Source organism: Danio rerio, chromosome 21, assembly GCF_052040795.2.
Source record: "Danio rerio strain M-AB ecotype USA chromosome 21, GRCz13ab, whole genome shotgun sequence".
Taxonomy (NCBI): domain Eukaryota; kingdom Metazoa; phylum Chordata; class Actinopteri; order Cypriniformes; family Danionidae; genus Danio; species Danio rerio.
This window is the reverse complement of record NC_141041.1, coordinates 41642587-41667606: the sequence shown is the minus strand read 5'-3', so window position 1 is coordinate 41667606 and position 25020 is coordinate 41642587. Positions and strand designations below refer to the sequence as shown.

Genomic DNA, 25020 nt, shown 5'->3' with positions numbered 1-25020 from the left:
GTTACTCTGAAAACTCTTAAATATTTGTTACTCTTAAAACTTAAATATTTGTTACTCTTAAAACTTAAATATTTGTTACTCTTAAAACTCTTAAATATTTGTTACTCTTAAAACTCTTAAATATTTGTTACTCTTAAAACTCTTAAATATTTGTTACTCTTAAAACTCTTAAATATTTGTTACTCTTAAAACTTAAATATTTGTTACTCTTAAAACTTAAATATTTGTTACTCTGAAAACTCTTAAATATTTTTTACTCTTAAAACTCTTAAATATTTGTTACTCTAAAAACTCTTAAATATTTGTTACTCTTAAAACTCTTAAATATTTGTTACTCTTAAAACTCTTAAATATTTGTTACTCTTAAAACTCTTGAATATGTGTTACTCTTAAAACTCTTAAATATTTGTTACTCTTAAAACTCTTAAATATTTGTTACTCTTAAAACTCTTAAATATTTGTTACTCTTAAAACTCTTGAATATTTGTTACTCTTAAAACTCTTAAATATTTGTTACTCTCAAAACTCTTGAATATTTGTTACTCTTAAAACTCTTGAATATTTTTTACTCTTAAAACTCTTAAATATTTGTTACTCTAAAAACTCTTAAATATTTGTTACTCTTAAAACTCTTAAATATTTGTTACTCTTAAAACTCTTAAATATTTGTTACTCTTAAAACTCTTGAATATTTGTTACTCTTAAAACTCTTAAATATTTGTTACTCTTAAAACTTAAATATTTGTTACTCTTAAAACTTAAATATTTGTTACTCTGAAAACTCTTAAATATGTTTTACTCTTAAAACTCTTAAATATTTGTTACTCTAAAAACTCTTAAATATTTGTTACTCTTAAAACTCTTAAATATTTGTTACTCTTAAAACTCTTAAATATTTGTTACTCTTAAAACTCTTGAATATGTGTTACTCTTAAAACTCTTAAATATTTGTTACTCTTAAAACTCTTAAATATTTGTTACTCTTAAAACTCTTAAATATTTGTTACTCTTAAAACTCTTGAATATTTGTTACTCTTAAAACTCTTAAATATTTGTTACTCTTAAAACTCTTGAATATTTGTTACTCTTAAAACTCTTGAATATTTGTTACTCTTAAAACTCTTGAATATTTGTTACTTTGAAAACTCTTAAATATTTGTTACTCTTAAAACTCTTGAATATTTGTTACTCTTAAAACTCTTAAATATTTGTTACTCTTAAAACTCTTGAATATTTGTTACTCTTAAAACTCTTAAATATTTGTTACTCTTAAAACTCTTAAATATTTGTTACTCCTTAAAACTCTTGAATATTTGTTACTCTTAAAACTCTTGAATATTTGTTACTCTGAAAACTCTTAAATATTTGTTACTCTTAAAACTCTTAAATATTTGTTACTCCTTAAAACTCTTGAATATTTGTTACTCTTAAAACTCTTGAATATTTGTTACTCTTAAAACTTAAATATTTGTTACTCTTAAAACTTAAATATTTGTTACTCTGAAAACTCTTAAATATTTTTTACTCTTAAAACTCTTAAATATTTGTTACTCTAAAAAATCTTAAATATTTGTTACTCTTAAAACTCTTAAATATTTGTTACTCTTAAAACTCTTAAATATTTGTTACTCTTAAAACTCTTGAATATTTGTTACTCTTAAAACTCTTAAATATTTGTTACTCTTAAAACTCTTACATATTTGTTACTCTGAAAACTCTTGAATATTTGTTACTCTTAAAACTCTTAAATATTTGTTACTTTTAAAACTCTTAAATATTTGTTACTCTTAAAACTCTTGAATATTTGTTACTCTTAAAACTCTTAAATATTTGTTACTCTTAAAACTCTTAAATATTTGTTACTCTTAAAACTCTTGAATATTTGTTACTCTGAAAACTCTTGAATATTTGTTACTCTTAAAACTCTTAAATATTTGTTACTTTTAAAACTCTTAAATATTTGTTACTCTTAAAACTCTTGAATATTTGTTACTCTTAAAACTCTTAAATATTTGTTACTCTTAAAACTCTTACATATTTGTTACTCTGAAAACTCTTAAATATTTGTTACTCTTAAATATTTGTTACTCTTAAAACTCTTACATATTTGTTACTCTGAAAACTCTTAAATATTTGTTACTCTTAAATATTTGTTACTCTTAAAACTCTTAAATATTTGTTATTCTTAAAACTCTTACATATTTGTTACTCTGAAAACTCTTAAATATTTGTTACTCTTAAATATTTGTTACTCTTAAAACTCTTAAATATTTGTTACTCTTAAATATTTGTTACTCTTAAAACGCTTAAATATTTGTTACTCTTAAAACTCTTAAATATTTGTTACTCTTAAATATTTGTTACTCTTAAAACGCTTAAATATTTGTTACTCTTAAAACTCTTAAATATTTGTTACTCTTAAAACGCTTAAATATTTGTTACTCTTAAAACGCTTAAATATTTGTTACTCTTAAAACTCTTAAATATTTGTTACTCTTAAAACGCTTAAATATTTGTTACTCTTAAATATTTGTTACTCTTAAAACGCTTAAATATTTGTTACTCTTAAAACGCTTAAATATTTGTTACTCTTAAAACTCTTAAATATTTGTTACTCTTAAAACTCTCAAATATTTTTTATTCTTAAAACTCTTAAATATTTGTTACTCCTAAAACTCTTAAATATTTGTTTCTCTTAAAACTCTTAAATATTTGTTTCTCTTAAAACTCTTAAATATTTGTTACTCTTAAAACTCTTAAATATTTGTTACTCTGAAAACTCTTAAATATTTGTTACTCTTAAAACTCTTGAATATTTGTTACTCTTAAAACTCTTAAATATTTGTTAATCTTAAATCTGACTGGTTGATGGGTTGTCAGAACAAGTAGTTGGCGTTTTAACAAATGCATATTTGTTTTAAAATGCAGATGAAGAGTTTAGATGCAAAACCCTCTTAATCCATCAGATCTGTTTTCTTGTAAATGAGCATTTTCTATCAGGTTCCTATAATTAGGTTCAGAAGTTTTATTTAATACAAAATGAAATGTTATTAGCTATTAAATAAAATAACTTTTTTTCAAAAATGTCACTTTAGACAATTCTTTGGTTTTTAACAAGGTACAGGGCTCGACTGTTTTGGCCGCATATACGCCCGAAATTTTATCTATGCGACCTCAAAATATATTTGGGAGCATTTGTGCGAGTGCATAAAATTGTTGTCGTGCAACCAGTTTTCACAGCAAAATGTTCTCACCACATGCTCGGATTTAGGAGGCATTCACGCAACAAGCATCTTTGCACTTAAAAACACCAAACACAGCACTCAGGAATGGTTTAAAACAGTCAACTTGCTGCAGTAAACAAAGCCCACAATGCTTGTCCTGCCTTCAAGCTCTTCTTATTGGCCCACTGCGCTAGCACTGAACACCAATGGATTGGTTAATATCAGCTGTCAATCACTCAGTTCCGATGACAGGTTGCTACAGCTGTGAAAAAGTAAAGGTGTGGATCAGAGAGAATGAAAACAACACTGGCAGATTTAGTTTTAGAAACCAAATACAAAAACAAATAATGGCACATCTGATTAGTTAACATGTAATAAATGTCAATCCAGCATGTACACTTTTCTAAGAGTGGATAAAAGACTTCCAGTGTTTGAAGTCTGTTATGAAAATGACTGAAGCATTCACCATAAAGCCGGTGGGATGGAGTTTTCAGGTAAGAGTGTTTGCCACTGACTCTACATATTTTAAGCACGAGATGTTCTAACTTTATTTAATCCTTCATTTAATCGTCACGATGCTGTCAGTCTTGCGACTGACACCACATTCACTATCACTAAAGAGCATGCAGTTATGCATGAAAATAATATTGCAGCTCATGAAAAGACCGTTAAATAATAAGATGATAAATGCAAATAATAAAGTTATATGTCAATATCATCTGTGCAATATTACACACAACCCGTGAGAACACAGTTTATTATTATTAATTCAGTTCATCACATCAAGCAGTGCGTGGAGGTCCAGCATGGCTCGAAATGAACCTTTTTGCTTGGTAGCACCGAAAAATTTAGCCAAAATTTAGTCGCACCCACCAATTATGAGCACCGTTACTACAAGTTTTATACAAACAGATTTATTGCATTTGAAATCAACACTAATCAAACTAACAAGAAAACAAAATATATATGCAAGCGTGAGGAAAATATGCCTTAACAAAATCCCGTTATCACAAGAAAATATATTTTTATAACATAACTGAGTGACCAAAGCATACACAGAGCGCTCACTGGCCCTGCACCCACTGCTTGAATGAATCTGTTAACGGTATAACTGTGCTGTTCTCACAAATGCTGTCTGATATTGCACTGATGCTTTTGACATATACTGTACCTTATTATATGCATACGTCATGTTAATAGCAATACCGGTCTTCTTGAGTAAAGATTTTAGTTTACTCCGTTTAAGCCCGTTTGCGATGGTATACGTGGTGTTACATTTTACATATAGCTGCCCCTTGCAGGGCGGACAGCATCTGGCGATTATATGAAGGATAAGAAGCTCTCGTGCTAGATGTGGCAAACAGTTACCTGAAAATTCCATCACACAGACTTTTCATAGCGGACTTGAAGCCAACGGAAGTCTTTTTTCACTCTTCGAAAAGTGTAGGTGGTAGATTAACATCCAGCACATGGTCAGCAGTGGTGGGCCAATAAGAAGAGCGCGAAGGCGGGGCAAGCTTTACAGACTTGGCTTTGTTTACTGCAGCAAGTTGACATGACAACTGTTTTAAACCATTCCTGAGCGCTGCGTTTCGCGTTTCAGGTGCAGACAAAGAGCTTAGAGATGCATTCTGCGTGAATGTCTCCCGAATCCGCGCATGTGGTAAACATTTTGCAGTAAAAAATGGTCGCACACAACAATTTTAAGCACTCGCACAAGTGCTCCCAAATATATTTTGAGGTCGCATAAATAAAATTTCGGGCGCATATGCGACCAAAATGGTCGCAATTTCGAGCCCTGTCCAGTGAGTGTATGCAGATTTTTGTTTATTTGTTAGTTTTGATTAGAATTTTGGTGGGTGCAACAAAATGTTGCCTGGTGCGCCTAATTTTTTTAAGTTTGGAGCACCGGTGCTACCAAAAAAAGGTTCATTTCGAGCCCTGAGGTAGATTTTCTTTTGCGTCAAAACCAGCTAAATCCACTTATGCTTTTTCTGCAAAAACCTCTAAATCCACCTATTGGGACAAGACAGTGAAATTAGTTGAAAAATCACAAAAATGCAATTAGAAATGATTTTATCAAACATAAAACACCTAAAATTAAAAATACATAAATCTGTCAAGTATGTGGTGGCTCATTCCACTGTGGTAACCCCTGATAAACCAGGGACAAAGCAGAATTGAATGAATGAAAGCTGTCAAGTAAGTCCATAAATCAATAACATCAAAATTGACAATAATTAAATCTTAGCATTCTGTTGTCATTTCTGATATTTGGAATTTAGAATTAATGTAAGTAGAACAATGTAAACATTGTATACGAAGCTTGGAAGATTCAAATAATGTAGTGTAAAACATTGTGAAATATCAACTTCTGTGCATTGTCCATTAATATAAAAAAGCTTATCAGACATATAGGTATTATGAAGTAATATAAATAATGTATAGTTTTATACATTATATTTATCTTTTAAAAAAAAATAGCTTAAATTAGAAATAAAAACACAAGGTAGGCTACTGGGTAAAAGGGGATGCCTCTCAGACACTTTTATAAGCTGTCATTCGTTCATTCTCACCGTTCTTTCTTAAAACGCAGTTTAATAAAGTCACAGAGTTCATTCATGAAGCTGTGTGAAAACACAGCTGTGTCCTTCTGAGCACATTCCCACATTGGTCAGAGCTGTATTAATACGATTAAGGTGTTTACATGCCTGCTTACATGTTGCAATTAAAATTGAGCCACATGTTTTGTACATGTACACATATTTGAAGTAGATTATGGTTTCCCTCATCAAGAGTTTAAACCAATTTTACAATTTAGGGTTTTAAAAAGGGCTTTAATCAGAGCATGAAGAATTCAATTAATTGAGGTCATGACACTGCAAAAACATTTATAGCTTTCTCAATAGTTTTGAAAGATGCAACAGGTAACTGGTCATAAATCAGAACTTAATACCCTGTGGCAGATCAGAAACCAAATGAACACTAAATTTAGGTCAAACTAATACATTTTGGTTATTTTATTTTAAGGATGCCAAAGAGGACATTGAGTGGATATGTAAAATTGTTCTCTGATATCTATAAATAAAATAAAAAAATCTACTTAAACAGTTTTCAATAATTTATAACTACACGAATTATGAAAAGCTTGATTTTTACCATATTTGTAATAGTCATAAATATAAGTGTGCTCTGCTCTGACACTTTGCAGCTCATGTCAGTGCCTACTAGTGTTGGAAAGGCAAATCCAAAAGAGTTGATTCCTATACTCTCAATAGACCTTGTACCGGAATCGACTCCAGGACAGGAATCGACTCCCAGAGTCGAGTCTGTTTTTTTTCAAAACCCTCTTAAATGAAGCAGTTACATTCTACACTTATAATGCTCATTTTCGAGCATGATGAACACCGAAAGCCCCCGCTTTGAATAAGTGTTTACACGTTTTATGCTTTTGCTTTTGAATTTCGCAACCACGAACACTCTAGGCTATTATAAATAGTGCTGAGGGATGACGCTTGCTTTCACTTTTAAATTCCTAAAAGGCAAACCTTTTTGCATTTTGGTTTTAAAGATTATCTGCCTGCAATGTCAAATTTACTGTGTTATACAGTTGAAGTCAGAATTATTAGCCCCCCATGTTTATTTATTTTTTCCCTCAATTTGTGTTTAACAGAGAGATTTTTTCAACACATTTCACAACATAATAGTTTTAATAACTTATTTCTGATAACTGATTTATTTTATTTTTGCCATGATGACAGTAAATAATATTTGACTAGATATTTTTCAAGACACTTTTATACAGCTTAAAGTGACATTTAATGGCTTAACTAGGTTAATTAGGTTAACTTGGCAGGTTAGCGTAATTCGGCAAGTTATTGTATAATGATGGTTTGTTTTGTAGACTATCGAGAAAAATATAGCTTAAATGGCAAATTATTTTGACCTTAAAGTGTTTAAAAAAAACCTTTTTATTCTAGCCGAAATAAAACAAATAAAGGCCCGTGCTCATCGAGACGTTTTTTGCTTGCATTTCCATTGACATTTAACGCCTTGTGACTAAATAAAGGGCGTCAATGTGATCGTGCACACCAACGCGAAAAACGCCGGGTGTAAAAGCGTCATTTAAAAAAAAAATGCCTCATGCTCAGTTTTTTTTTTTTTTGTTTTGACCTGCCACGTCAAACCCTTATCCATCAATCAGGTTGGCACTTTTGTTCACGTGTACTAAGCTGCTGAAGTTACTGTAAACAGCACGTGGAGGCACTCAAGCGCAAAACTGTCAATGCGAGCGGACATTGAAGAAGATGCCCAGAGGCGATATGAATGTGGAGCTGCTTATTGCACTGATGAACAATCATTAGATAGATTAATTAATTGCAATGTAATTTTTTTAAATTATCTAAACTAGAAAATTAAAATATCCTGTTAAAAAGTGTAGGCTAATAAATGTTTTATTTTGACTGCAGATGATTTGAACTGCTGGTTTTGTCTGACCAAAGGTGAACTACACAATGTAAAACTGTAATTGACGCAATAGCATTGTGTAAAGCGCGATATGAATCAGCATATTTAATCCTTGCGCTATTTTAAGTGAATGTAAATGGAGTTGAGAATCGGAGTCGACTCCAAAAAACCTGTAACTGAACACCCCTAGTGCCTACTCTCAATCTCTCACACACACATAAACAGCAAGATGTACTCTGAAATGCACACGTGCATAATAATCATGCTTAACATACATGCATAAACGTGTATTAAACCCTTTTACTCAGCAGTTTACATGTGTTTGTTGCCTCATTACAAACAAATGCAGCAATTCTTAATATATACAGGTTAAAAAATCAAAGATGCATTTAAACAGACCTTGTGACCCTTTTGGGGGTGTTAAATACATTTTTAATCCGTATATCAGAGCATTACAGTAATCCAGCCTAGAAGTCATAAAAACATGGACAGTTTTTCTGCATCTGAGACGGATAACATACTTTGTAACTTACCGATATTTCTCAAATAAAAAAGGCAGTTTTTGTGACATGGGATATTTGATTTTCAAAACTTAAATAGCTCTCTAATACAACACCCAGATCTTTTAAAGATCACCTATCAATCAAACTTCCTGTGGAGGGTCATTTCTATTTTTGTTTAATTCCTGCTTACAACATTGGACTTTGGATTGAACATCAAAGAACATGCATATTAAAATGTCTTCTCTTTAAAGTACTGCTGCTATAAATCAGTGAATCAAGGAAAATAACCCAGAAAAATAAACCTCAATAAGAGATGAGATGGTTATTGGCCAACCTGCTAGTCCACCCATCTAACCAATCCCTACATCAAATGAAGAGCTTTAAATGATGCAATCTTTGTTTTTCCACCTTTAATTGCTCTTAAACTATTTCCCTTAGGGTTGTTTTAGGAAGCCGTTGACATAAAGCTATGGATTGGGCTTTTTTATTTTTGTATGTGAAAGGGCGTTGAGATGTTAGGCTGATTCCTGTTGACTGCCTCCCTCCCGTTCTCTTGCCGAGAGGAATGTGGACTAACCGGTTACTCAGGCCTGCACATGACTTACCGATGACTGGCTTTGCTCACTTCTGCCCCCCTCCTCCTCCTCCCTTGTTCTTGGCTCTAATGGAGCTTGTCATTCCAAGAAACCATAAGCAAAATATTCAGCAGGTGTAAATCAGGGATTTGCCGTTATTGTGGTCTTTGGGACTTGGTGAAGGTCCCCCTCCCTGTTACAAGTGTTGCAAATCATTGCATTCTTTATTGGCTCATAATACTGTTACGGTGGTTTGGTAGTGGAAGTTGCCATAACTAATTGCTCCTGTATCAGTTGGCTTCAAATTTTAGGAAGCATTTTCTGCAAAGTCTATTTTTCAGAGGCCAGTTCCGGTGGGAAGTGTGTTGGATGTCTGTTTTGGTTTAAAATAATTATGGTGGCTTGAGAAAGTTGAAAACTGTTATACTTCATAAACTTCTTCTTCTTAGACTATTTTAAGAACACATCTCTTCCTAGAGTGCTTCTAAGCTGCAATATCTTTTCCAACTGATTGGACTAACGCTTTTCCGAAAACTGTTCTGAAAAATTTGGAAAAGTTCCATTGACTTAACATTGGACCAAACTTTGTGACCTCATAACTTTGCCCCAGACTGTCATACAGACTTAGGGTTGGGCTTATTTAACTCAAACTGCCAATTTGCCAATCACTGATGACCATTCAACTTACTAGCCACACCCTAGCAACCACTTACGGCACCCTAGCAACTGTCCCATAGACTTCCATTATAAAACACTGCCATTAACTTTACATTGGGCATACTGAAAACACACCAATTATACTAACAATGTACTAATCCATAGAAACATACTAACAACATACCAATCCATTCTGGAAACATACCAATCCATACTAGAAACATAACAATTTATGCTGGAAACATACCAGTCCATACTGGAAACAAACCAATTCATACTAAACACATGCTAACATATTTGTACTTATCAATGCCGACTGTAAAAGCTACTTCTGTTATTTACACTTCAAAACGACTTCAAACTTTCAGACTAGGCTTTCTTAAGCCACCATAAAGTTTGTCTATGAACTTTACTATTCTAGTTAATTTTATACAGTGTTTCTTACAGACTTACACTGTATACTGTATATAGTTGCATTTCCCCAAGAGAAAATATATAGCCCAGGCTCATTGGACATTCCTGTCTCAGCCTATTTATTATTTATATATTTTTTTCAAAATGGAAACTACATTGCTCTGGGTTCATTTAGTTATACATTTCAGATGACAAATCCACTAGAGGGCGATGTCTGCATTTTATCGAATCTGAAGTCTGAAGTTTATATGCTACTTGTACATGTCTATGAGAAGGTCAGTCTTGTCGCACAAATAACCTAGCGAACAACTGACCTGAACACTTCCTTAAACCCAAACAACAGTGCTTGAAAAGCAAACGCAAGAGAAAAATGCACTGTGACCAGTAGTTTACCTTGATTTTACATTGATTTGATCTGTTTTCTGAAATCGTGCTTCACCAAACTCAAACTCAAGCACTCTGCATCACATGTACAACACTGAGCTACTGAGTACCATTAAAAAAGAAAGTTGTCCATAATGACATAATAAGACAAGGCAAACATGTGTGATTTCAAATCATAGACGTTAGGGCTGCTCGAATTATGGGAAAAATCTAAATCACGATTATTTTGGTCATAATTGTAATCAACCGATAATCGTTTTGAATAATCGTGAAGTCAAAATTATTCGCCCTTTTGTGAATTTATTTTTATATATAAATATTTCCCAAATAATGTTTAACAGAGGATTTTTTTACATTATTTCCTTTGACATTTTTTCTTCTGGAGAAAGACTTTTTATTTCGGCTAGGATAAAATCAGGTTTAAATTTTTTGAAACCTATTTTAATAGCTTGATATTATTAGCCCCCTTAAGCAATATATATTTTTGATTGTCTGCAGAAGAAACTACTGTTATATAATGACTTGCCTATTTACCCTAATTAAGCCTTTGAATGTCACTTTAGGCTGAATACTAGTAGCCTATCTTAAAATATATCTAGTCAAATATCAAGTACTGTCATCATAGCAAAGTTAAAAAAGAAATCAGTTATTAGAAATGAGTTATTAAATCTGTTGTTTAATCTGTGCTTCAAGCATGTTCACTGTAAGAAAAACACTTTAGCTACAAAAGTCCTTCAGTCAAGAGCAGTAAGAGATTTTCTCCTTTTTTTATTAATAATAAAAACAGACGGCAGCAGTAATATTTGCACGCTATCACTTTAAGAATAGTGCGGCTCTGATATGATTACTCTTTCACATGTCTTTTGATTCTCAACTCGTTTGTTTATTAAACAAATGAGGGTTAATACGAAAAATCACTACACACCGCTCTCTGACACAAATGTGCATGTAGCCTATTTGACCAATAAAGTGCTCACATTAAAGCGCTAGATGTGTGTGTGCTCTGCTGTCCAAGGCTCAGCGCGCACACACACACAAACACACACACACACACACACACACACACTACCTGTCCGAGGCTAAGCGCGGCACGCACACACATAACAGCACATGCTCTTTCGCACTTTTAAAAATATGAATGATGCGCATCCCGTGCTGGAGATGTTACATTACTGCACACGCTTTTATTCATTTTCACGTGGCACTGAGCTTTGCAGAGCAACAAATGTGTACAACTGGAAAGGGGGTGGTAAATGATAGATGGTTAATCGTTTATCTCGATTAACTGTTTTTCATAATTGTTAGAAGCCGAAATCGAAACTGGATTTTTGTTTAATTGCACAGCTCTAATAGACGTCGTTGTTTTGTAGTATTCATTTGGTGTTGTGCACTAAAATAATTATTTATTCCTAAATAATATGTCCATAAGGCAATGTAATGGTGCAGTAGGTTGTGCTGTCGCCTCACAGCAAGAAGGTCGCTGGGTCGCTGGTTCAAGCCTTGGCTCAGTTGATGTTTCTGTGTGGAGTTTGCATGTTCTCCCTGCTTTCGCGTGGGTTTCCTCCTGGTGCTCCGGTTTCCCCCACAGTCCAAAGGCATGCGGTACAGGTGAATTGGGTAGGCTAAATTGTCCCTTGTGTATGAATGTGTGTGAATGAGTGTGTGTGGATGTTTCCCAGAGATGGGTTGTGGCTGGAAGGGCATGCGCTGTGTAAAGACGTGCTGGATATGTTGGCGGTTCATTCCACTGTGGCGACCCCGAATTAATAAAGGGACTAAGCCGACAAGAAAATGAATAAATAAATAATATGTCCATGTAAATATCATTAGTGTGAAAAGGAACACAAGTTGTTGGTGTCATACTGCCCCTAGTGTTCATTTTACCAGAAAATTTATGTTTATGTACGTTTTTGCGGTTTCACAAGCATGTCGGCTGAAGCACATATTTAAGTTGATTTTTGCATTGGCCTGAAGAAAAACTGAATAACATTTTTAAAAATGTATGTTACTAATTGTTCTCGCAGCCAATTGACTGTTTTTTTCTGTCTTTCATCAGAATTGATCATAAAGTGTCCAGTGCCTCACATGGCTACAAACTGCATGAAGCCCAGGCCATCCTGAAGGAGGTGAAGTCCATCAAAGATGCCATCAGCTCGGGAGAGAAGGAGAAGCAGGAGCTCATGCGGGTACGAATGAAGCTTATCCTTTGACAACATTTATTCTTATCTCAGTACATTTCTCAATCTTTGTCTTTAAACATTACCCAGGTTGCAAAAAGACAAAAACGTTTTACCTTAAAATAATAAACTATTAGTTATCACCATACTTTTCCAATTGATTGATTGTGTTAAGTGCAAACAGGTATATTTTTACACCTGCCTTATTTAGTTTGGTTAAATCACACTAGAGTTCCCTTTCCCTCTTGGTGCAGTTTGTTTGGGTAGGTGTGTAGTATATAGTAACGATAATGTATATGATGTAAACAAACTATATAATAGACTATGAGCAGAGATTCAATCAGCCTGCGCAGTTGTCCTTCCATTGAAAAGTGACATTTTGTGTCTGCTGGTTTGTTTACTTGCGGGAGTTCCATTGGCATTTTCTCACACATTAATTCTGACCAATCAAAAAGCAGTTTAGAAAATACTTTTAATAACATCTGGCCAATGGGTGATGTGGATTTTGTCACATGACTGCATTTTGGTTCTTTTCAGCTTTGGTTCTTTTCAGACCAAAGCAATCAGTGTGGTGTGAAAAGGACCTAAAAACGGAAGAAAAATGCTACAATGTAGCATTTGTTGCCCTTGGTCCAGACCAAATGAACTGAACCACAGATGTGAAAGCACCCTAAAATACTTAATTTTTTTTAAATTTTTTTTATTTTTTATAATACATTTTTTAGGGGTTTTTACCTTTAATCGATAGGACAGTAGAGCGAATAGACAGGAAAGCATAGGGAGAGAGGGGAAGGACCATGAGGGGGAATCGAACTTGGGTCGCCGTGAGCACCGGAGTGCATGTGTCGACGCAATAACTACTACACCACTGTCGCCGACGCCCTAAAATATTTTTACGTTAAGTGCACACAAGTTTTTAAAATTTTTTTATATTAATGATAATTATATAGGGAGACTCGGTGGTGCAGTAGGTAGTGCTGTCGCCTCACAGCAAAAAGGTTGTTAATTTGAGCCTCGGCTGGGTGAGTTGGCATTTCTGTGTGGAGTTTGCATGTTCTCCCTGCGTTCGCATGGGTTTCCTCCAGGTGCTCTGGTTCTCCCCACAAGTTCAAAGACATCCAGTACAGGTGAATTGGGTAGGCTAAATTGTTTGTAGTGTATATGTTTGAATGAGTGTATGGGTGTTCCCCAGTGATGGGTCGCAGCTGGAAGGGCATCCGCTGAGAACCGCTGGATAAGTTGGCGGTTCATTCTGCTGTTGAGATCCCAGATTAATAAAGAGACTCAGCCGAAAAGAAAATGAATGAATGAATAATTATTTATTCCCAGAGATGGGTTGCAGCTGGAAGGGCATCCACTGCGTAAAAACTTGCTGGATAAGTTGGCGGTTCATTCCACTGTGGTGACCCCAGATTAATAAAGGGACTAAGCCGACAAGAAAATGAAAGAAATGATAAATAATTATTGAATTTATTATTAATAATCACATATCAATTAATTAATCACACTTATTTGAACAATTTTCTAGCATAAACATCATAAGCATTGGATAAAGTCAAGTTATATGAGACATATTAGAATCAGATATATTTTTACAGAAGTCTTTTTATTAGCCAGAAACAAAGTTGAGTGAAACATATAATCAGGCAAAATATTTATAGCATAATCCTATGCAAAAACCTTCAGAATATAGATTAAAAAAACGTCTGGGTATATAAGTACTGCTGAAGTGGAGAGTTATTAAAAAGAATAAATACATGGAGAAAACTGCCTTAAAAAAATCTGTATTGCAGTTAAGTTCTACACACACATTAAGAGGTTGCAAGAAATGACACTTTAAAGTGTATTATAGTGTATTTATGAAAAGCCCCAAAGAAATCTAAATCTAAAGATTGACAGGTACATGAACCAATATTGTTTCATCTTAAAAGGATAGTTCACACAAAGCTGAAAATCCTGTCATCATTTACTCCTTTTACCTATTTCTTTCCTCTGCTGAACACAATAGAATATATTTTGTACAATTTTAGAAACCTACAATGGAAGTACATTCTTCAAAAAATCTTATTTTTTTGTTTGTAACCACCTGAGGGTGTGTAAACAGTAAATAAATGCTCAATATTCAATGAACTATCCCTTTAAGAGTGATCTGGGAGCACATTCCTCTTTGCTTTCATCATTAGGGCATTTTTGTATCTCATTTCCCGCTGTACTTGTGCACATGAGGCAAGTGAACCTCCATAATGGCAAAGTACACACAGAAGTAGGCACATTGATCTATCCAAATAAAAGTGCAGTGAAGTGCTACACTCGCTGAGAAACTGTAGCCAGTCAGATTAGCATAATAAGCGGATGTATTTGTGCTGATAGGAGTGGCTTTTACAGAAGATGAAAAATACAAGCACATTCTCTTCCCGTCATTATTTGTCTCTTACCCAAACAAAAATGTGTGTGAATATTTGACATAATGAGGTTAAGTAATGGCACGTAGAAGCTAGGTGTTTAACCTTTATGAACCATGCCGCTTTTTATTGTTTTCACATAATAACTATAAATTTCGTCAGACAAAAAAAGTTTGTTGTCTATGGCTGGAAACAAACAGAATCTTGACAAGTATGCTGTGCAAGTAAATTGACTGAATACTATGAATGCATGCACTCCACTGTTGCCAACTATTTTTAAAGAGGTGGTCCAGAATGTAATTTTAAGGCTTGGTTGTGTTTATAAGATGCAAAGCAATGTGTGTTTATGTTTCTCTTGAAGAAAATCGCGTAATTTTTTCAGATATCTCACTTTGATTATACACAGCTACTCAGCTAACATGAAAACGACTTTCATATTTCCTAGTTCCTCTGAAAGGCCCGCCTTTAAGTGACTCTGATTGGTCATCGTCATAATGTGCTGCTATTCGCGGATCGGCTCCACGTCACGCCCGTAAAAGCACGCGCTTTTCTGCTGTGTAAACATGCAGTCAACCTCCTGCCTGCTCTAAAATAACATCTGACAAGTGTCTGTAACAAGTGAAAATGGGGTGCGGCTCCTTTAACAGCGTTTGTGTTTGTGGTGTGAATGTGTGAAATTTCTGTAACAAGCGAGACTTTCTTTTTCTCTGATGCTCGGATTAAGTTATTTTCTGTAATATATCGTGAAAGAAGAATAAAGCACAAGATGTGGTATGCTACCTGTTGAGCCTTGATTTATTATTCTGCTCCGACCTCGAGTCAGGTAAGCTAACCTGTATTTTTTAACTCTATGCGTTACACAACGTCTTTCATGTGTATTCGGAATAAGCAGGTGTAAGAAATATGAATCATCCACATATATTTTGCGACTTCATCATCTGAGATGTGAAACACAAGCTGCCTGAAGACAATCAGTGCAGTCCCGTGCGCGTACACACATAAGAGACACGAACGTGCTGGTGGAGTGTGTGTGTGTTTACAGCAGTTTGACTGATAAATATGAATTTGTAGCTAAATCGTTTGCCCGCAAAGCAGCATTTTGCATTTTTTACATCATTGCTACAGCATACCGTTAACACTAGACACTGTACATGTCACAATCAATTTTAACAAATAAAAACACTTACTTGTAGCTTACAACTTCTGCTTTGAGGAGATTTTAGCCGAATCCAGCCCTGAACTGGGAGAGATTCTGGAGCTGTTTTGTCAAATCATGCTTGCTGTGTGTTTTATAATTCTCTGGAACATAATTAATATTGAACTGTAAGCACTTCTGTCTTTGTGTTGTGTTCTTTGGAAGCCCAAATACAGAAACAGACGAAGCTCTGTGGAAGCAGCCGTGCTTAGACGCATTTTTAGCTTCATCTCTGCTATAATGTTACAGTGCCTCTGGCCACGGGCCTTACCTGCGCTGTGTGGGATGCACAGTAAACAAACTTGTGATCTCAAAGGGGGAAGTATTTTTTGTAGTCCCCAAAATTCGTTCATTGTAGGCTTTGCTAAGCTAACTCTGTAAAATCCAAGGTCTCCCTTTGCATTGAACTTAGAACTTTTTACATTCAGAGATGTTGTTTATGTTCACACAGCTACATTACACATCAACTAAAGTTTAAAATATGAGATCGTAGTGGACCACCCCTTTAATGAAAAGGTGCTAAGCTCTGCCCGAAAAGTCACTAAAAGTATCTCGATTACATAATTTGTCAATTTGCATATTACTGACATCATCACGTTCTACCGTTTCTGTTTGTTTAACAGCCTATCGTTAGTAAAGGGGTGTTTATATTTGCACTATGCTTTATATATGCATGTCAGTTTAACTAAATTTATTGCTGCTTGAATACAATATTTCAATATGTGTAGTGAATTTGCAGTAATCTCTCAGATGTAATAAACTCAGACAAAATACAAAACTGTCTCTAAAATATCTGTGATTGTGAACAAGAAAAGAATAAATGGTCAAATTAAATAGTTAAAATAAAGGAGAAGCACATCGGTTTGACTCTACAATGGAAATACCTCACACTGCTGGTGTTAAATCATTTGCCGTTGGTATGCAAAGGGGTGATCTGGTCTCAGGCTGCAGGTGGGAGAGGGTGCTGTATGAGGATTGCGTCACCTGTCAGTGCTCTGAGGTTGGGAAGGGACCGACGGCATCACCCGGAGCTCGCAGAGAAGACTAGGGACGGTACATGGACACATGAATGTCTATAAATATCTCCAGTAACACAAAAAAATTATAGATTTGGCGCTAGTCGCTTTTTAAAAATTTGTCTCTAGGGGGTCTGAAAAGTCGCTAAATATAGTGACAAAGTCGCTAAGTTGGCAACACTGTTGAACTCAGATCCACTCATCTAATGATTGAACAGCACAATTTAGCAGTCCAGCAGATATAACAAAAGATAATCTTTGTTAGTTTTTATCATTTTGACTACATTGTTGTCTCGTCTTTTTGCTGATGCTGATACAGTAAGGCCCAATCCCAATTCTATTTTTTTTTTACCCCAACCCTTTCCCCTTGGCCCTTGAAACAGAGTGTGAAGGCGAAGGGCTTCAAAATTTACCCCTAAGAAATGGAACACCACTACAGCACCTGCACTCGCCGTCATATGTTATCGTGAGCTCTTGCTTCATATGAGATCAGATGATCGCGACTGCTGTAGTTATTTTCAGTTGCGTTATTTTTTGTATTTATCTTCAGGAAATCACTGAAAACATATATTATGTCATTATAACGATCTAATGTAGCAATAAGATCGTAACTCTACTGTGCATTCACACCGTGGCCATATTTATCTATATAAACTCACCAAAACAACATTACCATGATAGCAGACACCATAAAAAGCCCATTCCCAGCCACTAGACTTTTTTGACAGGGTATATATGTGTCATCAAGTGTCAGAATGTAGTGGAACTGCTATACAGGAGTTATGATTATGGATTATAGATATCAAAATTTAGCTGTTGTCATTTTAGCATTGTTTTTTAAAGCATGGCGATAAATCACGAGCGCTGTTATGAATATATATTAAAACATGTACTTGTTTGTTGTAAAAATTCGTAATAATGACAAAAGAATACTAATTTGTGGATCCTTACTTCCGTGCAGTGGCGTAGCGCAAAATGCGGGGGAAATTTTCTTACTCCTCGGTTTTGAGTGTGGTCCTGAAAAATCGCAGTTTGTATGTACCTCTTCCTCTTAGCCCTACACATTCAAGCTAAAGAGAATTAACATATTTCTACCCATCGTTTTGCGCGCTCACATGAAGGTATAGGGGTGTCCCAATTCTCTTAGGTGAAGGGCTAAGGGGTAGAATTGGGATTGGGCCTGGATGGATTTTCTTCAACTTTATTCAAGTACAAATTTTCATAACATTAGTTTGGGTTATGGATATTTTGGTGTACACACCAAATTACATTAGGAACAGGGATTTTAAACAAATAAAAATAATATTAAGGCAAGTGTCAAATTTAATCTCTCAATTGACTTTTGTGAAAATACAATATCAAAGTAATGAGATACATAAAGTTAACCATTGTAAATTTATACACCCCCAAATCAGAAAAAGTTGGGACAATATGGAAAACATAAATAAAAAGCAGTGATTTCTAAATTTACTTTGAGTTGTATTTCATTGCAGACAATACAAAAAAACATGATGTAATGTATTCCCGATGATTTTTATTATTTTTTATTTATTTATTTTTTCAAAATAAACACATATTGCAATTTTGGTTCTTGCTGCACATTACAAAAAAAAAGTTGTAACAGTAAAGCATTTGCCATTCCTTTTCACAACTCTGAAAATACATTTAGGGGCTTAAGACAGTAAGTGATGAAATTCAAGTGCAATTTTTGTCCCATTCTTCCTGCCAACAAGTATTAAGTACTAATTAAATCAAGTACTAATCAAGTACTAATTAAAAATGCACCACACATTCTCTTTTGGAGACAGATCGGCACTGCAGGCAGGCCAGCCAAACATGTATCCTCCTCCGCAGCCAGGTCTTTGTAATGTGTACAGAATGTGGTTTTGCATTGACCAGACAAGACTAATAAAATATTTTGTGCTCATATTGTCTGCAATGAAATACGAGTCAAAGTATGTTTGGAAATCACTACTTTTTTTAAATTTCCGTTTTCCATACTATCCTAATGCTTTCTGATTTGGGGTTGTAAGTTAAACAAGACGTTCTAATGTTGAAAAAAGTTTCAAAGAGGATAAAACGCATTACTAATTGTGCACTACTTTACTAGATCTTCAAACCCAAAAGAGTATCAAGTGGATTATTTGTTTATAATAATAGTTCTTGTTATGTGATATGGGTGAATGTGAAGATCTGTTTGTTTTCACGTTAGGTGTTTGCACTGGCATTGCGGAGTGTGAAGTCTACTTGTTTGCATAATGTTTTGTTAACTTGCTGCTTTTGAATGTTGGCCTAAAGACAATATTTGACTGTACTGTTTGCATCGTTCCCGTAATGTACAGGTTTAGTGGATGGTTTGAGTTTAATTGTGTTTGCTCATGTATTGTTTACACATTTAGACTTGCTGCCTCTTCAAATTTCCTACTGAAATCGTATAATCAAATTTTATTTTACAGTTTATTGGTGGATATATTGACTCTTAAAGCTATAAAAGTTGATATTTAAAATGTAATATTATTTAATATTTAAAATTTAATATTAAGAAAAAAAGTATATACAGTTAGTCAGAATTATTAGCCCACCCGTTTATTTTTTTCCCCAATTCTTGTTTAACGGAGAGATTTTTTCAACACATTTCTAAACATAATAGTTCTAATAACTTTCTAATAACTGATTTATTTTATCTTTGCCATGATGACAGTAAATAATGTTTTACTGTATCTTTTACAAGACACTTCTATGCAGCTTAAAGTGACATTTAAAGGCTTAACTAGGTTAATTAGGTTTACTATGCAGGTTAGGGTAATTAGGCAAGTTATTGTCTAACGATGGTTTGTTAAAAAAAAAAAAAAAAAGTAGCTTAAAGGGGCTAATAATTTAGACCTTAGAATAATTTAAAAAAAATTATAAACTGCTTTCATTCTAGCCAAAATAAAACAAAAAAAAGACTTTCTCCAGAATAAAAAATATTATCAGACATACTGTGAAAATTTCCTTGCTCTGTTAAACGTTGTTAGGGAAATATTTAAAAAAGTTCAAAGCGTGGCTAATAAATCTGACCTGAACTCAACTTTTTTTAAAGAAATTGATTAAAAAGAATATTATTTAGATTAAATAATATATCTTCATTAACGGTAATGTTTTTTTAATTAAAAAATAGTTAATAATATTATTTTTAGGGTTCCTATTATTAACCCTTTAGATTTTAGCCTGTCATATTAGCCTTTTAGCCGCCTAGCTAAGATTTTTTTTTCAACTGGCTACAGAACAAACCACAGTTGCTCAATAACTTGCCAAATTAAAGTTTCAAGAAATCCTCATACTTTTTTTTTTTTTGAGATTTTGAGGCAAGGCAAGTTTATTTATATAGCACATTTTATATATAGTGGCAATTCAAAGTGCTTTACACGAGAATAAAAGAAACACGTATATAAAACAAAAAATAAAGACAAATAGTATAAAGACAGATTAAAATGTGTTTAAAAAAGAATGAAAAAGAAGAGAAAAACATAGTGCGATCTGTGGGATGTAGCACAGTGCTCATTCAGTAAAAGCACAGCTAAACAGATGTGTTTTCAGTCTTGATTTGAATGTGCCTGATGTTGGCGCACATCTGATCATTTATGGAAGCTGATTCCAGCAGCGAGAGACATAATAGCTGAAGGCAGATTCACTTTGCACTGACTGAACTTTTGGAATTTCTAATTTACATGCTCCTAAAGAGCTGAGTGATCTATTAGATTTGTATTCAGTGAGCATATCTTTAATGTATTGAGGTCCTGGGCCATTTAGTGATTTATAGACAAGTAATAATACTTTAAAATCTATTCTGAATGTAACTGGGAGCCAGTGTAAAGACCTGAGGAGAGGTGTGATGTGCAGTCTGACATGATCCTTTAGAAATCAGTGTTATTTGCTGCATCTCTTTATATTTTTAAAGTTAAAACACGTTAAAATCTATGATGCATTTTATTTATCAATAAACAATTTTTATTTCAAATGATAAATTTTGTGTAGCAATCAGAGATGCACCGATTTGGAAGTTTTGACCGATATTGATAGCCGATAACTATCTAGATTTAGAGGCCGATAGCAATATCGATTAGGCATGGGCCGGTATGATAACTTTGGATAAAAATATCACAGTTCCAAGAGTTCTTTCTGCTTCTTTAGCAATAACACTTTTAAAACACTAGTAGACGGTGGAGTTTCTATACTACACTGTCAAGTATTGGGTTTTTAATGCATATTTTTTTGTGTACAATGCTACACAAAAACTGTCCAATAGCTGATATTTTAGCTGATAAGTATAAATATAAATTTTTTTACAGCTTTCTGCATGATTGCAAAATCAAAACGCAAACATATAGTAAACAACAGGTTTGTTTTTTACATTTTAAACTAATCTCTAAGCTTTCAGTTATTCATCAACTATTCTTTTCTAAGGCCAACTTAAAATAATAAAAATCTACTGCCTGACAAACAAAAAATGCATCAAGTCACATAAAGTCACTGAGCATTAACCAAAATCAAAACACCCTTTAAAATATTTAAAAAGGTAGGCAGTAAACATGTTAAAAGTTTCAACCAGCAGTAAAAAATAAATAATTTATCCTCTTAAAGATATCGGCGTAATTCTTTTATCGGACTGATAACTATAAAAATAACATTTATCAGCCAAGATCAATATAGCCACTAACATATTGTGCATCTTTATATAAGTATTCATTTAAACCTGCTAGACCTAAACTATTGATATGGTGGTCATTATGTAGATGGAGTGTTCACAGCCTCATACTTTAATGTTTAAGCATTCAGAGGGGAGCCTTTTCCCTTTGCGAGTTGACCCCATTTTTCATTTCTTGCATCCATTTATTTATTTCTGTCGTTTCCTCACTGTACAACAAGCATATGGAGAGGCAGGCAATGCTAAATAATGCATGTCACCCGCTGCAGCTGGCAAACCTCCTCCATCAGGCGGGTGCTCATCTGTAACGTGAACACTCATAGCGTCTTGTGTCTTTCCTGAGAATAAACTTCCATTCCTGTAGCCTCTCGTCCACTCTCTGCTTATAATTTCAAATCCTATCGAATTGTTTGTGTTGTTATTATCAGTATGTTATGAGTAACGTTATCTATAACCTAGTGTGCTCTAAAACAAAGACAAAATATTAGAAGATATAAGCATTAGAAAACACCACAGTTGCAGTTTCTCACTTCAGTTAATAAGAATCAACATTTGTTTTGTATGACGGAATTCTTCAGCTTTTCATCAGATCATTTCTTCAATCAAAGCACATATGCTTTATAATATGTGAATCGTCCTGCTCCCTACAGTATGCTGGAATTACTCAGTTCACATGTAACCAAGTGTTTTTACACTGGTTTTATATATGGTGAATTCCACGTAGTTGTAATGGACGCTGGACAACGGATCCAAATGCAGATTTTAATTCAAGAATGGTCAGGCAAACAATGGACAAACAAATGTGCACGTCTGGGGACTATTTTAATAATCAGATGGATATTTTAAGCTCTCTCTAACACAAAAGGTGTCAGACGACTGAATCACGCTTGCAAGGAGTTCTCCATTCACAAATGTCAGAGAACACTAAACAGAGGGCATAGATTTTCTGACCCCATTTAAATGAGTACTTAAATTATCCATAATCTAATGGGTGGCTGATTATTGTGTTTTTCTTTTAGAAACTGGCCGTGCTGAAAGATGGTTTCCAGTTAGATTATGGCTCTCAGTCTGACCTGTGGGCCAGCAATCCGTCCCTGGCCAACTCTAACCTCTCACTCCCCCGACTCTATTCAGACGCAGAGTCCCAAACAGATATACCTGCTCAGGTAAGAGGCAGCGCTCTGTTTTATGTGCTTGCGTATGATGATTCATTTGTAGAATTAAATAACTTATTTAATTATATATATATTATAATTAATTATTGTAATTATTTTTTATTTAAGTTTGTATCAAGCTCAAATAAACTGGCTGAGAAGGTACGACTGAGCCTGAAATATGAGGAGGCGAAAAGAAGGTAATTTTTTCTTTGGAATTTTATTGTTTGTATTTAACTAGTTATGTTCTTTTTAGCTTGAAAGTTTACAGTGCATTAAAATCAAATCGAAATCTGAATCATCCCTAAAATATTGATATCGCTTCACTTTTTCCACATTTTTTTAATGTTACAGCTTTATTCAAAATTTTTTTTTTTTATTTCCTCAGAATTCCACACACATGACAATGTGAAAAAAAGATTTTTTGAAATTGTTGCAAATTTATTAAAAATAAAAAACCTGAAAAATCACATGTACATCAGTATTCTCAGTCTTTGCAGTGAAGCTCTAAATTGAGCTCAGGTACATTCTGTTTCCACTGATCATTCTTGAGATGTTTCAGCAGCCTAATTGGAGTTCACCTGTGGTAAATTCAGTTGATTGGACATGATTTGAGAAGACATACACCTGTCTATATAAGGTCCCAGGGTTGACAGTGTATTTCAAAGCACAAACCAAGCATGAGGACAAAGGAATTGTCTGTAGACCTCCAAGACAGGATTGCCTCAAGGCACAAGGCTGGGAAAGGTTACGAAAAAATCTGGTGCTCTGAAAGTTCCAATGAGCAAAGTGGCCTCCCTCATCCGTAAGTGGAAGATGATTGAAACCACCAGGATTCTTCCTAGAGCTGGCCAGCCATCTAAGCTGAGTGATCGGGGGAGAAGGGCCTTAGTCAAGGGAGGCGATCAATAATCAGATGGTCAGTCTGTCTGAGCTCCAGCGTTCTGGGAAGAGAGGAGAACCTTACAGAAGGACAACCATATCTGCAGCAATCCACCAGGCCTGTATGGTAGAAGGGCCAGACGGAGCCACTCCTCACCTGGAATTTGCCAAAAGCTATCTGAAGGATTTTCAGACCATAAGAAACAAAATTATCTGGTCTAATAAGACTAAATTTGACTCTCTAAAGTTATAAACTCTTTGGAGTTATGTTTGGAGAAAACCGAGCACCTCATAAACCAAGCTAATACCATCCCTACAGTGAAGCCTCTGCAAAGCTCAGTTCCACGTGAAAATGACTAAAAGCATGTGCTGTAATGTAACTTTTGCAGCACAGGATGCGCATCATTCATATTTTTAAAAGCGCAAAAGAGCATGTGCTGTTGTGTGTGTGTGCGCCGCGCTTAGCCTCGGACAGGTAGCATGTGTGCGTGTGTTTGCGCGCGCGCCGCACTTAGCCTCGGACAACAGATCGCACACACATCTAACGCGATCTTAATGTGAGCGCTTTAATGGTGAAATACATGCACATTTGTATCAGAGCGCGATGTTTAGTGATTATTCATATTAACCCTCATTTGTGTAATAAACAAACAAGTTGAGAATCAAAAGACACGAGAAAGAGAAACCATATCAGAGCCGCACTATTCTTAAAGAGACAGCGTGCGATATTCCTGCTGCTGCCGACTGTCTTTATCATTAATCAGTAATAAAATGAAAAATACAGTGAAGATGCTTAAAGCGCAGTTTAAACATAACAGATTTAATAACTCATTTCTAATAACTGATTTCTTTTATCTTTGCTATGATAACAGTACATTATATTTTACTATGTTTTTCAAGATTTTCAGCTTACAGTGACATTCAAAGGCTTAATTAGGGTAAATAGACAAGTCATTGTATAACAGTAGTTTCTTCTGCAGACAATCAAACATATATATTGCTTAAAGGGGCTAATAATATCGAGCTATTAAAATAGGTTTCAAAATATTCAAACCTGCTTTTATTCTAGCTGAAACAAAACAAATAAGTCTTTCTCCAGAAGAAAAAAATATTATAGGAAATACTGTAAAAAAAAAAAACCTCTGTTAAACATCAATTGGGAAATATTTATATATAAAAATAAATTCACAGAAGGGGGAATAATTTTGACTATAACTGATAATCGTTTTGAATAATCGTGATTACAATTATGACTAAAATAATCGTGATTATGATTTTTCCCA

At 34.2% G+C, this 25020-nt stretch overlaps 1 protein-coding gene across 10 annotated transcripts in view; it reads left to right on the top strand.

Annotated features, from left to right (window-relative positions):
• wwc1 (WW and C2 domain containing 1) overlaps positions 1-25020 on the top strand; it is a 462139-nt gene that overhangs the window by 33874 nt on the left and 403245 nt on the right. For all 10 annotated transcript variants that reach the window (XR_015520523.1, XR_015520517.1, XR_015520519.1 and 7 more), the window contains exons 6-8: positions 12281-12410; positions 22721-22867; positions 22985-23055. Coding sequence is in view for 1 of the 10 variants with exons in the window: in XM_087301746.1 (XP_087157872.1) it covers positions 12281-12410; positions 22721-22867; positions 22985-23055 (348 nt within the window). In the remaining 9 variants the exon portion in view is untranslated. The remainder of the gene's footprint in view (positions 1-12280; positions 12411-22720; positions 22868-22984; positions 23056-25020) is intronic.